Source organism: Symphodus melops, assembly GCF_947650265.1.
Source record: "Symphodus melops genome assembly, chromosome: 12".
NCBI lineage: Eukaryota > Metazoa > Chordata > Actinopteri > Labriformes > Labridae > Symphodus > Symphodus melops.
This window is the reverse complement of record NC_136702.1, coordinates 414885-431408: the sequence shown is the minus strand read 5'-3', so window position 1 is coordinate 431408 and position 16524 is coordinate 414885. Positions and strand designations below refer to the sequence as shown.

Here is a 16524-nt window from a genome sequence, read left to right as displayed (position 1 = left end):
AATCAGAGGATTGAAACAGGTCATGTGGATATTCAGAATGTTTCTAATAAAGACGTGAATGAGCTGATCTGTGTGTAAACGTCTTAAATGATGTCGTGTTGGATGTAAATAAAGAAGAGCTGAAGGATCTTCCTGTGCGTGTGTGTGCGTTTGTGTGTGTGCGTGTGTGCGTGCGTGCGTGCGTGCGTGCGTGCGTGCGTGCGTGCGTGCGTGCGTGCGTGCGTGCGTGCGTGCGTGCGTGCGTGTGTGTGTGTGCGCGCGTGTGTGTTATCCGTTGACTATCTTCTGAGAAATGGCGCCCGGCAGTGTGTAGAAGAGCAGGGCGAGGAACAGCGCCGTGATGAGCAGCACCAGGGCGATGATGATGTACTTCTTGTAGTTTTTCCAGATGAGGTGGAAGAAGCACTTGAAGGGATTCACAAACCAGGAGAAGGACGTGTCTGGACGACTGCGGGAGAGAAGAGACGAGAAAACACGATTCACTTTTGTTTTTGACAACTCGAGCGGGTTTCAGATGTTCGGACTGTCTTAAAGCTCAGTGAAGGCGGAGCTTGTTGCACATGGACTCACTTTGGTTTTGGCAGCGGCTCCGGCTCTTTTCGCGCTCGTCCCACTGGATTTTTTTCTGCCTCCTCGGCTGTTACAAGATGAAACTCGGCCTCGACTTTCCCCTGACAGAGACAGAGTCAGGACCGTGTCACCAACAGTTCTGCAGTCTGGATGAAAGTGTGTGTGTGTGTGTGTGTGTGTGTACTCACCGTCAGCTCTCCAGACTTGCTGACGGGCCACCAGCCTCTCGCTCTCTTCTGCTGGAAGATGGAGATTTTCTCCGTCCCGTCCGTCATCATGTCCAACTTGCACACCTTGGCCGTCTTTGCCCCACGAGGGAAGCCGTGCAGGTCTAACTCCACCGTGCCTGCATACGGACGCCATTAGAAGTGTAGAACAGATATTGATGACAACATGGGGAGAAAGATCACACACCAAGGAAGTCGTCGGAGGAGAGCGTCTCGAAGTCCCAGACCTGCAGGTTGAGGATGGCAGGAAGCTTCTCCTCGGTTTTATCCAGAGAGAAGATGTGTTCTCTCTTCCTCACCACGACGACCTGCAGAGAGAACGTTCAGCTCATGTTGTGTAAGAGGAGCCGAGCACAGCCGGCGTGTGCGTCTGTCGCTACCTTCTCAGCAGGCATGTAAAAGAAGGGGAACACGAAGCGCCAGTTGAAGTTTCCTTCTCCCGTCAGAGAGTTGTAGTGGACGTCCGTCTCCTGTCGATCGTCCTCCAAACCTTTCAACCAGCTGCAGAGACGTGAAAAACCTTTCAGTATGTTATTTCATGTAACCGTGACTGATGTCTGCGTTTAAGACTTCACCCCTTTATGTAGATGTCACTGGACTGTTGGCCGGTCAGGAAGCTGCTGTCCTCCAGAATCACGTCTTCTGTGTTCCAGATGATGATTCGCAGCTCGTACCTGAGGACACATTCAGGTCTTTAGTCCAGTAACTGACTGATGCTTCAAAGTCTCTCACGTTTATTCTGGACTTCAGAGTTACAGGTTCACATTTAGCTAACACCTGAGACTCCGTCTCTCCTGTCTGAGGGTCTGAGGTGCAGGATCACGTGACCCCGATGATTACAGGTAACTCTGAAGATGTGTTGAAACCTCTTATTGAGAGTTGAAGCTAACGGAAAGAAGGACGTAACTGTGCTTTCTAACTGTTCTCCAGTTATGGAAGACCATACCCAGGTCTCGTGAGACCGGTCCTGTTCCACAGTCTGTCCTTTAGACTCACCGGTACGTTTGTATACAGATTGAAGACAGCGCTCACCCTTTAGGTTTTCGGGGTGAAATATCCACAGAAGGTCCCGGATGGGGTAAGTCCATGGGAAATATGTCCACCCACATCTGGACCTGACCCTACACACACACACACACACACACACACACACACACACACACACACACACACACACACACACACACACACACACACACACACACACACACACACACAGACACGTTAGAGGAACATGGAGGAGAGGGTTTAACAGAATTTGGGAGCTTTTGGGGGATTTTGTGCCTTTATGATAGAATCTGGGAGATTGAGAGGTTCAGGGCTGCTCACTTCGAGGACGATAACCTCTGTGCATAAACGAACCACGACGTCACCGGCACCCCGCAGGAGTTTTTAAAAACATTTTATCAGTCTGACTTTAAATCTGTTTGAATTTGTTGGAATCATTCTGAGAGATTAAAGTGGATCAAATAAAAAGTATGAGTCCACGCTCCTCTCTGTCCGCCTGTGCGTTCTTTAAAGGACTCAGTCGAGAACATTGCACTCTGGATGAAGTACCTGGTCCATGCCGGGTCGGTCCTTGTTGAACAGAGTCCTGGTCTCGATGTGTTCAGGAACCAGTTTACATCCCACAGCTGGAATCTCTGACCAGCGATGAAGGATCTTCAGAGACAAGTGTTCGTAGGACTCCACCGGCTGGTCTGAGACACGAGCACACGTCATGGTTATGACATCACGCATGTAACAAGACTGGATCAGGATCACAGTAAGGCACATAAAGAGTGCTAACATTAGCATGCTAACACAACAATGCAGGACACAGGTGACTGAAGCTACCAGCTACATAAAGAGCTGTTCTGTTTGAGATGTTTGGTTGTATTTCCACCTGTAGCTTCAGTAAAAAGCTGAACATGACGTCCTTCAAAGCTTCACCTTCATTCATGAAGAGCGTCTTCCCTACGAACACTTTGTCGGCCACTGTGATGCGTCCCGGTCTGAAATGAGGTCCGTCCAAACCGTTGTCTTTGCACATCTTGGACAGCAGCTCTGAAGGCTTCAGACAGTCTCTCCAGGCGTTGTAACCATCGCTAACATGCACACAGAGAAGGAGAGACGTCTGTGAGGAGTTCAATTAAGTCTTCTCTGCTTTCATTGAATCTTTTAACCAGCTGAAATCCCAATTAAAGGTCCTGATAAGTACTTTCAGTTTGTGTTGATTGTGGCGCCCCCTGTGGCCAAAGAAGTGCGTTGTGCTTTGTCGTGTGATCGAGCCCTTCGTGTCCCACTCGGCTTTCTTTTATTAGTGGATCAGTCGGTTAGAATCGTGCTGTGAGACTCGTGTTCGTGTCCCCGCTGCGCTCACCTATCACGCCACAGCAGCTCCACACGTTTTTAAATAACTCGAGAGAGTGGACGTTGTTTGTTTTAGTCACTCGTAAACGCCAGAATTCATTTCTGCCTGAGTCCTGACCACCTGAAAACTCGTCACTTACATGCTGTACTCCATGGGGAGTCCGCAGGTCGCTCTGTGGCGGCTGAAGAAGCGGTTCTCCAAGTCGATGCGAGTCTCTCCTATCAGGTCGTCCCCTCCCACCAAGTCATAGTCGTAGATCACCACGGACAGCAGAGACTCCTTTGGAAATGTGGCATGAAACTCGAAAGATCTGAAGGAAGTAGATGAAACATCTTTAGACGTTGTGTTTCAAGCTTTAAAGCTAAGCAGCGGCGAGCTCGCCGTGTACCTTCCAAACACAGGATTGAGCTGTTTGGGGATGTAGTTGTCTCGGTCTCTGATTTCATTCTTGCCGAGACGAAGGACGATGTAAGGGTCAGCCTTCCCATCGGGGTCGGCGGGGTGCAGGTTGGACGCCTGCAGAGAGGGAAGGACACATGATTGTGATGCAGAAGTGAAACGCTCCGAGCTCAGCAGGAATATTTCTGTTTGTATTTATTTGTTTACGTCGACATTCTGTTTGTTGTTGTTTCTGCTTTCCACGATTTACTTCATCAGGATTGTAGTTAAAATATAAAGCTGCGTTATTCTAAAGTACCAAACTCTTTCAGGATGGAGGCTGATTGAATTCACCAGCTTGTCCAGTCAGTTTGAATCCCTGAAACAGACTCACAGAGACGATGTAAACCCGTATGAGGACTTGGACCAGGTTGTTTGAAGGGACCCCGGTGTTGACTCTTAAGTGCCCGGAGTCCACGGCTTCTTCCCAGTCCTCGTCGTCACTCTCAGTCAGTTTGTAGAGGCAGAATTTCCCCTGCAGAGGGTTAAGTGTTTAAAACAATAAATCATTTGTCCGGTCGATAGAAAATATTTCAGCGAGGTGTCGCACCTTAAATTTGCCGACGAATCTCTCATCAGACGCTCCCTCCTCCTCGTTAGCTTTCCCTCTGAAGAGCTCGTAAGTTTTCACCCAATCGTCAAAAGCTCCAAACTCGACTTCCAGCTCTTTGTTGAACAGCTGCAGAGAAGTCGTCAGAGATTTATCCACTGGACAAATATCCTCTGACTTACGAGTGACAGGATCAAACGTCTTCCTACAAAGCTTTCTGGTGTGTTAAGGGTTAACCGTTAATGTCTTCTCGCTCTGTTTGAGAACAGCTGCTAAACTTCTGGAGCTCGTGGTGGTTTGTCCTTTACAGGCTACTGTAGTATGATGAGGAGATGATTGATGGGAAACCAACACTGAAGAAACTTGTCAGAAATGTATTTTAACTCTGGAGAAAATCAGTCTGCTGTCCTCTTAGCTGGTCATCACGGACAGCTGAGTATACTTCAAGTTTATGTTTCTACTGAGACTTTACAGAAAGTAAAGTAGGTTTTATGATTCATACATTAAAAGACAGAAATCTGTCCGGGTGAAACGCTCTGAGAATAAATCCTGAAACACGACTTCGTCAGAGAACTGAGCACCTTTAGTGTGGCGAGTTTAGCTGGAACGCCAAGTTTGGGATCCAACGTTGTTTTTCCTTTCTGCTGCTTCTTCTTCTTGTCTGCATCTGATTGGCTGACTGAGAGAAACAGATGAGACATGTTTCAGAGACACAGAGCTGGAACACTGAACTAGACTCAGTCTGCAGCTTTTTTGAAGTCATTTTGGAAACCTTCGAGTGACCTTGAATATTTAAATGAGGTCTATTATCTTCCCTTTGGCCATGAAGGATGTGAGTCTGAGACTCCTGTTGAGCAGCGTTGTGAGATGTGTAGCTTCTGTATGTATCTGATACTGGAGTTAAATCCCTCATTTCAGCCTCTGTCTGAAACGCTTTATTTAAGCTGCTGTCTCTTTAAGCCCCCACTCCTCTCTGATTGGCCGGCTCTGTTTGCAGTTGAAGGGAACATTTGAGAGAGTTTCCAGGGGGGCGTGTCCTTGAAAGAGCAACTCACAACTTTGCTTCATGCTTTACTCTGATACGTCGAGACAACCTGACGTCAGATTCTGGCCAAGTCTCGTTCAGAGCAGCAGGAAACCACGTCCAGGGATCCGTCACCTGACACTGTGACATTATCTGCATGTTTTTAAACCTGGATCAGCAGAATAGATTTAATCAAAGCCCCCTACATCTCAACAGGAAGTAACACAAAGCGACCTACTCTACATGCTGCTGTTTGTTTTTTCAGCTAAAATGTTCAGAAACCTTTAAATAGACAAGAGAGAGCTTAAAGAAGAGCCTTCTGTTCCCTTTAGAAAAGCACAATGTTAGCCGTACGCCCAGGAAAGCTTAGTCCAGCTAAACTTCAGATCATGCAGCAACAGAACATCCAGTACATCAAACGTGCAGCACATGAATGAGCTGAGCTGTTTGCATGCATCTAACAATAAATAAACATATCCAGTTCCCAGAGCTGTGAGCAGCTAGCTGCACGTTTTTGTCCTTACCCAGAGAGTCTACTCCATCGCTGAGCAAGCCGCCGAACACTGAAGCTGCAACGCACAACAACGTGTGTGTGTCAGGGGCGAGTAAAGGAACAAACCTCCTTCAGACCAGTTATCAACATCTGTAGCAGATCTAAATCAACAGATTCAGTGCTGATTGAAGTATTCGTCCTCGAGATCGGAGGGGGTTTGCTTTGGTTACAGTCACGGAGACTTTTCTTGTCGTTGCTGCTTTTTTTTCCACTTGGGGGCAGCAAGACACGCTCCAAACTCAAATTAACATATCACTACAAAGTTCAAGAGGTAGATAGTTGTAAGGAAACCATGATCCTGCAGGTCAGAGGAATGGACCATGTTATAAACATTAATACTCGGTCTAAAGACAATGTTTTGGAAAACACTGGGTCTCTGATACGTTTACATTCTCGAGCGAGTGGGAGGGAGTGGTCACTGCACCACCAGAGACATCTGCATGCTCTAATCAACCTGCTGCAGTGTGGTGCACACACACACACGCTGTAGAACACACTTACCTTTTTCAAACACCCGAGGGAATGGAGATCCATCCTTCTGTTTGGACTGAAACACAAACAAACACGTTCTCCTTTCCATATTTTCTATATTTATTTCATATCGAATTGAATCCCAGTAAGGCTCAACCATCAGTGCTACCTCTTTCTCCACGGATGCGTAGTACTTGGACCACCAGTCGATGACACTCTCTGCTGATTCGTCAGCGACTGTCCGCTTCCTGCGCTTGGTGGAACGACGACTGCTTTTGGTCATTCCTTCCTGGATTCAGAAAGTAAAACATGTACAAACTATTCAGAGAGCGGTTCACAGAACAGGAAAGTATTTCTTGTAACATTATCAGCACCTTTTTCTTTGGTTCTTTCTTCCTGGATCGCGGGGCTGGGGGCGCAGGTTCATCCTCCACAGTGATAAGGAAATCCTGATTGGTCAACGGCACAGTTGAACCGGTCTTTACAGAGAGCTCGGAAGGTCCTATAGGGCGCAAGAAAGCAGAGACTTCGAAACTGGAGGATGACTCAATCTCATCAATGTTTGTCCAGGCTTCTTGATCTCAGTGCTTGCCCTCATCAGCTGATGGCCTGCTAATTGGATTCTAAGCTTCCAATTGGCTAATCACACTCGTGCTGCTCTTAAGGTGAACTCACACGAGGCAGTCCGTACTGTGCCCAACCATGCTGGACCGCCAAAGTCCAGTTAGTTTAAATAGTGCTCAGTTCTTTGCTCCAGCACGGTACAGGTCATGCATGAGCACGAGGTTACACAACATGTAACATGAATGCTCAGGCCCGGTTAGCAGGACAGGAAATGATCCACTCTGAAGGTTCTGGCTGATTCACTTTTATTAAATATCTTGTTGACATATTACCCTCTGTGCTCTGTGGTTCCGGAGCCAGCTGGAGTTCCGGCGTGTATGAGACCCTGCGTGGTTTGGGTTCCTGCACGGGGGCGGGCAGGGCCGGGGGGGGGATGTATTTGAAGGCCTTGAGGTTGTTGATGATGTGGTTTCCAACCAACGTGCTGCGACCGAACGCCCTCCAGTCCACCACAGTGATACTGAGGGGAGGATGGAGGAGTTCGTTATCCGGTAATTCCTGAAAGGACAGAGAAGTGTTGATTCTCTGCCGAACACGTCACCCTAACGTGGATCAGGGAGTCGACATGAATCATTGTTTCCTGTTTCTTACCAGCTCGATGGCGTCCACCAGCGTGGGGAAGTTTGGGTTGGATTTATACTTCTGGATGACGGACGAGCGTAGAGTTTTACCTGCACACTCTATGAACACCTGGACACAGACAGAGGGGGTGATTAAAACAGACCATCTAAAGCCTGACTCAGACTGCAGGATAGTCGGCTTCATCTCAGGCTGCAGGGCTTAAAATCTTGATGCATCATGAAAGGGTCTGGAGGAAGTCATGCACGCTGCATGCAAATCACAAACCTAACCTAAATCCAGTAGTTTGCGATGTGCTTTTCACATCCTGCAGTGTCTGCGAGCTCGAGACTATAGAGGAGATCTGTTAAGATTCTCCTGACGTGTGTGATGATACCAAATTTAAACAATCAGGTGAGATTTTAAAACTCCTGCAGTCCAGAGGACGGTCAGTAGAGGTGAGACGGCGAGCAACCATGTGGAATGAGCTTCAAATGAGACAAAGGTTTAAAAGCTGCAGCTTGTTTCTTGTTATGTTAGCGTGCGTGTACCTGAGGGCGATCAACAGACAGGAACTGAACCTTCTTCAGCTCCCTCAGACCCCAGAACAACACCTGGTGGAAGGAAAACACACAGCAAAGGTCTGCTATCAAAGTGCTGAATGTCTGCGTTACTTTACTCTGAGAAGGAAAACATGTTAGCACTTGGCTAACCCATTAGCACGTATTAATAGTTTTCTGTTTGCATGTAGGAGAAGACAAACAGAAGGGCCAACCTCGAGCCTGTAGGTGCTGAGAACAGGTCTGATGTTTGCAGGAACTGTGAAGACTCCTCCTTCCTGTTCCTCCAAGGCCGGCAGACTCTGCTCTCCAGACTCTGGGATCTAAACACGAGCACACTGACTTATTATACTGAGCTTCAGACCCAGCTCTTTATGAACAGCTACGACCTTCATCAACTTTAATTATTCAAAAAAGGGCTCCGTCTCTGGTCACTTCCTGTCCTGTCAGACCTAGAGCTCAGAAATCAGAATCAGAACCACAATTATTCTTATTGTCATTATTCCTCTTTCAGAAGCACAACAAAATTAAAGCTGTTTGTTTGCACTTCCTGTCGTTGTCTCCTCGTCTTGTGTTGTTCTGACTCTCTGATATTCGTCACTTTTGATAAAAGCGAAAAATGAAATGTAGAATTGCAGGTAATTAAATTCAGTTTGCCGAACCTGCAGCAGTTCAAAAGCAGCCAGCAGGTCTCCTCCTGATTGGCTGCCACAGTGCAGCGGGCTGTACTGGAGGGTTGGAGGCGTGTAGGGTTCAGAGTTTAGCCGTATCTCAGGTATCGCCACCGAGGCGCCCAGATACTCGGCTTTACCCTGCAGACGGGCGGAGGATGGAGAGAATGTGTCAGGAGTTCAAGTCAAAGTTACACTTCATTCTGTTTATGTACGGAGTATTACCAAGGCGTCGTCGTCATACACCTCGATGACGATACGCGGCGGCTCCTCCTTGATGTGCTGCAGATCTCCACTCAGCTGCAGGCGGCTCATCGGCAAACACTGATTCCATGTTGGACTGAGAGTCTGACTGATCACCTGAAAGCAGCACAGACTCGTTATGACGAGCACATAAAGTCAAACGATTTATTTCAAGGTGCAAATCGATGTGAATCAATGAAACAGCGTCCTCGGGACACAGACGTGATAAACACGCTTACGTTGGTGGTTTGGCTGTGCGACAGGAAGGTGACTCGGGCAAAAGGGTCAGACAGGCCGCTGTTGTCGGCAGCAATCAGACCCCGAGCCTGATACATGTGGCACCTCAGTTGGAACTTATGTTGCTCTGAAGACACAAATCAAATATGGAGGTCAGTATGAGTGAATGATTCTGCACGAGACCAAACTACAGACTTGATTTCATGACTCAGGAACTATTTTTGTTGAAACCCTAATTTCAGCCTTTTCCTCAACAGTTTGTTTCAGCTGCTGTCTCTTTAAGGCCGCCTCCCATGTGCCCACTTTTCTCTGATTGGCCAGCTCACTGGAAGCCTTCGGGGGGGCATTACGCTGCAGGGCTGCCAGGGGAGGGTAGGTCTATGTGTGAGGTTTCAGCGGCTCACGTACACGATTGAAGCCGTCATATCGGAGAACTATGGCGTGATTTACAGAACAAGGCGTTTAGCGCCCTCTGCAGACTCATCCTGGGATTATTCCAACATACGTTTAGTTTGGACATCCAGCATCGTTACACTTTATGAGTTTTAAAATGGAGATCAGCATCGGGGTCGGTACCACAGTATCCTGACCACAGGAATGTAGAGATTGTTTTCTTCTTCTCTTTTACCTGGGCTGACGAGGCCTTTTGGAGGGTTGCTGGCGTCAGCGCCCCCTGTGGCAGGATGGAACCCTGCAGGTAGGTTGTCCAGCATGTGCATTGAGTCCGCACATTTTCCAAACCACAGATACACTTCCAGCTTGGCTTGGATAGAGAAGCCTATAACGCGCTTCCCTGGAGGCTGAACACACAAATACACAGACGCAGTTTTCTCTCTGCTCACAAACATGCAGAGCGTGACGTCTCAGCTCATGTCTGTGTGTGTGAGGTCACCTTCAGGAACAGCGTGATGATCTTTCCACAGTGGACTCCTCGGGCCTCCTGGTCACTGGAGAACAGCAAGTCTCGGGCTCGGATCCGAGCGTATGCAACACGTTTGTTGTTACTCAACAGCCAGACGAAGAGGTCTGGAACGGTGTGCTGGGGCTGCAGGGTGTAAAAGCATGCACAGGTGTAGAAGAAGGTAGCCAATCATCAGGATGGAAATAAAACACGCACAGAGTATCGTACCTCCACCACGAGAAAGCGTAGTTTGTTTATGAGTTTCGTTGCATTCTGCAGCATTTCTTTCACTCCGCCAACTTTTCTCTTCCTGTCTCCCAAACTCTGTGCGTCTCCAATCATGCTCTCCTGAAACACACACACACACACATTCATCTTAACAAAGAGACAAACCAGTTCAACACACACACTCAGCATTTTATATCTGAGGAGCCGTTTTCAGGTGTGTTTATGTGTTTGTCAGATTCACTCACCAGTTCCTGTTTACACATGGTGAGGCGTTTCTTGTCCAGCTGCGTCAGGTAGCTCGACTTCAGCTCAGCCTTCAACTTTGCCTCTGCTGCTGCGATGAAACTCCTGCAGAGGAAAACTAGTCAACAAAATAACCGCAGCTTTTTTATTAGCCAATCAGAGAGCTGCTCTCTCCCTCTCTGATCAATCAGCCAATCAGAGAGCTGCTCTCTCCCTCTGTGATCAATCAGCCAATCAGAGAGCTGCTCTCTCCCTCTCTGATCACTCAGCCAATCAGAGAGCTGCTCTCTTCCTCTCTGATCAATCAGCCAATCAGAGAGCTGCTCTCTCCCTCTGTGATCATGAAGGAAACATGCTGTGTTGAAGCTTCTCTGTCTGACTCTCTGCTCCTGTAGAGATCTGATTGGGTGATTACCTGGCGTCCATACAAAACTCTTTGAGGACGGTTTTGAGCATTGGCTCCGCCCCTGGATCTGACTTCTTGTGTAACTCGGCTGCGCTGGCCACGCCCTCCTCCTAAACAACACAAAGGAAAAGAGCGTAAATGGAACGGCTGACGTTGTGGTTGGATGAGGAGAAGGTGCACGAGTCGGCGTGTACACACAAACAGAACAGCGATGTTCTCCAGCATGTTGGAGTTGTACAGTCGGTAGGTTCTGTCCTCCCACTGACCGAGCACATTAACACAAGGCTTCTGCTTCTCCTGGGGAAGGTACATGTAGTACCTATGAACACACACAAACAGACACACTGTGAGCTTTAGATTCTGGTCCTGAATGCTCCGGATTTGTTTGGACCTCCGCCCCGTTTAGGCCCCTCTGCAGACTCATCCTGGGATTACTCCGACATGCGTTGACCTCCTGATCTGAAACTTTGCACACGTTGAGTTTGGACATCCAGCTGACTGCAGACAGTGTCAATCATGTGTCCACAACATAAAGAGGAAACAAACACCCGACTTTTTTCCGACTCAACTTGTTTCCGTCGATGATGAGCGGCCTCTCTGGAGGAGTGGTGGACTTGGAGGTCAGCGGGGGGTCTTCTCTGGCTTCCCTGGGTAAGAGAGGGGAGGAGGGGGAGGGGAAGGTGGGGGAGCTGAGAGGAGAGGTGCCAAGCAGGTCACCGCTCTCTGGGACCTCCAGCGCTCTGGGACTTCTGGGGCTTCTCCTCCGACTGACAGAAGGACTCGGGGCGGGCGCAGCAGCAGGCGCCAAGGCGTCGCCAAAGAGACCTGGAAAGGAAGTCACACAGAGCGCAATCTATGAACTGCCTCTATGATTTCTTTATTTTAATATGACAATAAAACAACTGACTTTGACTTGCAGACTCACCCATGGAGAACTCAAAGCTGATTGGTCTGTCTCCGATCTTCCTGTCAATCAAAGTGGCTTCAAACAACGTCCCGAACAGAATGAATCGCTCCTTGTTGTCTGCGTTCACCTGAACACCACGTACAAAGTCACATGACATATATTTATGTGTATATATACATATATGTATATGTTTTATGCTGATGACACGACAAACCTTCTATGTGATGACCAGTGTGCATCATGATACTGTACTGTTGTCACCCAGCAGGTGTGTTTAGTCTCACCTGAGGAGGAGCCTCCACAGGCATCACCTCTGCTGCCACAGTCTTCCCTTTGTCATCCTCCGCCGCTCCTCCGGCTCCTCCCGCCGCTCCTCCGGCTCCTCCTCCTGCAGCCGTCTTTCCATCCTTCCCTCCTGCTTTTCCTTTTGGATCCTTCACTGACTTCACCAACTTGCTGAGTTTGGACTCGGAGCCGGTCCCGCCCGACAGGATCTCCACCGTCAGCTCCATGTAGACTCGACCCCTGAGAGCGGCAGGGATTGGATGGCTTGTTGTTGGTACAGTATTCAATCAGCTGATGGTGATTTAAAGACGTAGTTAACATTGACCTGTAGGACACGCCCTCTCCGATGCCCTCGTTCAGCTCCACTGTGTCGTCACCGATTGAAAAGTTGCGTGCAGAGCCGTACAGGTTGATCCAAGCCGGACCGAAGGTCGGTAAAAAACCTGGAGAACGAGAAGTCACTCAGAGCGAACGACCAAGTCTCCCCCCTCCCCGCTCTATCTCCCCCCTCCCCGCTCTATCTCCCCCCTCCCCGCTCTATCTCCCCCCTCCCCGCTCTATATCCCCCCTCCCCGCTCTATCTCCCCCCTCCCCGCTCTATATCCCCCCTCCCCGCTCTATCTCTCCCCTCCCCGCTCTATCTCTCCCCTCCCCGCTCTATCTCTCCCCCCCGCTCTATCTCCCCCCTCCCTGCTCTATCTCTCCCCTCCCCGCTCTATCCCCCCTTCCCGCTCTATCCCCCCGCTCTATCTCTCCCCCCCCCCCGCTCCTTACCTCTGTCCCCGTCCTGTTCATTGGAGATGCGTCTCAAGTCAAAGTAATGGGTTCCTATGGCCACGTCGCTCATGCTCCCTTCATCCCAGACCTGTGAGCAGACAGAAGGCAGACATTTTGTTTCCCTCGTCTTTGTCAGTGCAGACTGGAGAGTCCTGCATCGAGTCCTGCATCGAGTCCTGCATCGAGTCCTGCATCGAGTCCTGCATCGAGTCCTTCGTTACCTGGATCTTCAGTCTCTGACACAGCGGGGGGAACATCTCTGTGAAGACGATCTGCTCGTTCCACACTGGATCTGCTGTGGACTTCTGTGTGGTCGTTCGTCCCTGAGAGGACAGACAGGTGATGATGAGGAGGCACAGAGCTGACAGTGAGGCTCAAGGGCGCCCCCTCTCAGGTCGCCCCGTGTGTCCGAGGTGAGTTAGTGTGTGTACTGAAACCCACCACTCGTTTGAAGAAGCTGACCACCACGTACGGGTCGATGAGCGCCGTGTTGTCCCCGATGAAAGCCTTGGTGACGTTGGCCATGATGCTGGAGTTGTTCCGTGGAAGTCCTTCAGCTCGGTACACCTTCACGTAGAAACGAGCCCAGGGTCGCTCGGAGGGGAAGCCCTCTGGGATCAGCAGGTTTCTGAGGAAACACAACATGCTTTAAACATGCTAACGAGAGATGAAGGAATCACAGCTCTTATTTCAGTTTAACAGAAACATTTTTTAACGTCTCTCAGGTTTGAATTCGATCGTTTCAGCAGGAGGAGCTCAAACAGAAAAAGGTTTGTACTTGTCTATCTGCTCCTCAGCATCGCTGGCTTTCTGTCCGGGCTGCATGGCGTCTCCTTTGGCAGAGACGCTGATGTCACACTTCACGTAACCTTTGACTCCAGTGCTGATGTCGCCTGGATTGTTCAGCATCGCCCACTTATTGATGAACTGGTGACCTGTGGGAGTGACGAACAGGAGACTGGTTGAACTGGTGACCTGTCTGCATGTGGAGAATCAAAACCAGTTTAAGGCAGCTGAGTGAATAAAGCTCATTAAAGCTCATTACAGCTCATTAAAGCTCATTACAGAGAGACAGGTGAGCTACCTGGCTGCTTGTAGACGGTCCACACATCCAGCTGGAACGACCCGATATAGAAACTTCTCAGCATCTTCGAGTGGATCACCTGCAGAGGTAAAGATGAAACAGCTGGACTCCAAAGCAGAGCTAACAGCTCCACTCATGTTATCGAGCAACAGGACAGGAAAGAGAGACGGACGCTCTCACTCCTCCTCCTGACGTCTTTAAACAAACATTTGATTTAACAGCATCATCGTCACTTAGCGCCACCAGCACTGCACTGTCACGCCTTTCTGATTGGATGTTCAGATGTTGGAAATGACACATAAAATGAAGATTTTGTGAGTGTTTGTTTTTTACTCACCGTCAGCTTGATGACTTTGTCGAAGAATAATTCCTTGTGTGCAAAGAAGTCAAACACGAAATACTGAGAGGACGAAAACAAAGAAAGAATTATTGAACTTCATTGTAACCATTAAAGACAAAATCAGCTGCTTGTCTCCTTCAAAATAAAACTCAGTCTTCTAAAGTAAAGCTGCTCATTGTTCCTTCAAAATAAAACTCAGTCTCCTCCTAAAGTGAAGCTGCTCTTTGTCCCTTCAAAATAAAACTCAGTCTCCTCCTAAAGTAAAGCTGCTCATTGTTCCTTCAAAATAAAACTCAGTCTCCTCCTAAAGTGAAGCTGCTCTTTGTCCCTTCAAAATAAAACTCAGTCTCCTCCTAAAGTGAAGCTTTGTCCCTTCTGGGCCTCCGTACATGTGTGACTGTGTCTGCAGAGACTCTGTCCTCTGACTGGATTTTACTCTTCTGATTTGTTCTGGTCGACTCGGGACGTTTGTGGGCGGAGCTGGTTGTGTTAGTGTGTGTTAGCTAGCAGTGTAGCTACAAACGGTAAACATACACACTACATCCTGCAGGGGGCGTTGAGCCCAGGAGGAGGGGCTTAGCTACTGACTCCGCCTTTAAGCCTGAGACACTGATCATCCTCAAAGGTTTGTATATTTTCTGACCTCATTGTAAAAAGGAGCGTTGGTTCCCTCCTTCACCGACGTCTGTTTCTTTTCATCACCGATCTCGATCACCACACTGGGGTCGATGTTTTCTCCCACCAGCTGCCTCGCCTCTGTGATGTTAATGGCGATCTACGAGAAAGACGGAGAGCAACAACGGATGTTACCAAACTATGGTCATCGTTGTTCCTGTGATGCTAGCGCCATGTTGTCCTGTTTGTGGTCGGTACCTGAAAGCTCTGTGGTTTCCCTTCACTGTCCTGGATGCGAGTTTTCAGTTTGGCCCTGTGAGATGCGCACGGTCAGTTTCTTCACATGCTAACACAGAATGACCTTACCGTCAGCTCCTCTGTGATTGGTCACAGAGACGAGCTGATGTGCTCCTTGAGAGACGTGCAGCGTGCTCTTACCTCTTCGTGTTGGATTTGATTCTGGTTCTGGTTTCAGAGGGTCCAGCTTGTTCCTCTGTGTTTTCTCCCTCCAGCAGAGCCGACTCTTCGGACGGAGCCTCCGCCTCGCTGTCTACACCCACACCCACACACACACACACACACACACACACACACACACACACACACACACACACACACACACACACACACACACACAGTGTCTGTAACACCTTTGTCACCACCTCTCCAGGTAATCAGACTGGTCACAGGTGCGTCACCATGGTGAAACAGTGTGAAGCCTCTTCTTGGAATAAACCTGTTTTCACTCCATCTCCACTCTAAAGTCCAGACTGAGAAGAAATACCAAAACCTGCGTGTGCATTTTCAGATTGATGATATAACACAGACGATCTCTTTACCAACGTCTTGGTTTAGTTATTTGATGCTCAGATAGTAACTGAAAGAATAAGATCACAGATCCTCGTTCACACAGTCAAAAGTAAACATGAACATAACCCGGGTCTCGGTCTCACACCTGCTCTGCTGCACAAACATTCAAATATCAATAAATATAAATCATCATGAATCATGTGACGAGTGATGAACATGTTCTTAAAGACCTGAAGGACTGTAAGTCATGTTCATGTATTTACCAAGTGACTGTTTGACAAGGGAAAGCCTGAGTGTGTGTGTGTGTGTGTGTGTGTGTGTGTGTGTGTGTGTGTGTGTGTGTGTGTGTGTGTGTGTGTGTTTGTTTTCCAGGCCTTACCCACAGCTCCCTTGTTTGCCAGGACCAGGTCTTTGTTTGCTTTCTTCTTCTTCTTCTTCACTTTCAGGCCGAACATGAGTTTGGATTTCCTGCTCACAGAAACATCAGAATCAGTTTGATCCTATTGATCCGATTTGATCTACAAATACACATAAAGCACTTACACGACATATTAGAGGTCCACTTCCTGTGTTCACCACGTTTAATCAGTTAAATCATAAAGATAGACCTTTAAATATCATCTCCCTCCTTTATGTCCAAACAGTCTGATGCTTCAGCAGACCTCTGAGTTTAAGGTAGAACTCAAAGGGCCAATCAGAGAGCTGCTCTCTTCCTGTGTGATCAGTCAGCCAATCAGAGAGCTGCTCTCTTCCTGTGTGATCAGTCAGCCAATCAGAGAGCTGCTCTCTTCCTGTGTGATCATGAAGGAAACCTGCTGTGTTGAAGCTTCTCTGACAACAATGCAGCAG

The 16524-nt window shown here is 48.5% G+C and overlaps 1 protein-coding gene across 1 annotated transcript; it reads right to left on the bottom strand.

Moving 5' to 3' along the window:
- Positions 1-126: 126 nt before the first annotated feature.
- On the bottom strand, positions 127-16130 carry fer1l6 (fer-1 like family member 6; the record flags this gene model as incomplete). The annotated part of the gene is made up of 45 exons (XM_079358249.1): positions 127-448; positions 571-671; positions 759-916; positions 985-1105; positions 1178-1298; positions 1373-1471; positions 1830-1918; positions 2355-2497; positions 2730-2884; positions 3290-3460; positions 3539-3666; positions 3923-4063; positions 4139-4267; positions 4720-4817; positions 5687-5731; positions 6217-6262; positions 6356-6475; positions 6561-6688; positions 7083-7308; positions 7402-7500; positions 7920-7982; positions 8144-8251; positions 8591-8740; positions 8825-8959; positions 9082-9206; positions 9708-9879; positions 9972-10124; positions 10209-10328; positions 10454-10556; positions 10867-10967; positions 11056-11176; positions 11427-11682; positions 11783-11891; positions 12049-12289; positions 12375-12492; positions 12824-12914; positions 13048-13149; positions 13268-13454; positions 13605-13761; positions 13911-13989; positions 14248-14310; positions 14894-15025; positions 15124-15178; positions 15304-15415; positions 16055-16130. 45 exons carry the CDS (start codon positions 16128-16130, stop codon positions 268-270), a joined length of 5628 nt encoding a protein of 1875 aa, XP_079214375.1. The 3' UTR covers positions 127-267.
- Positions 16131-16524: the final 394 nt, after the last annotated feature.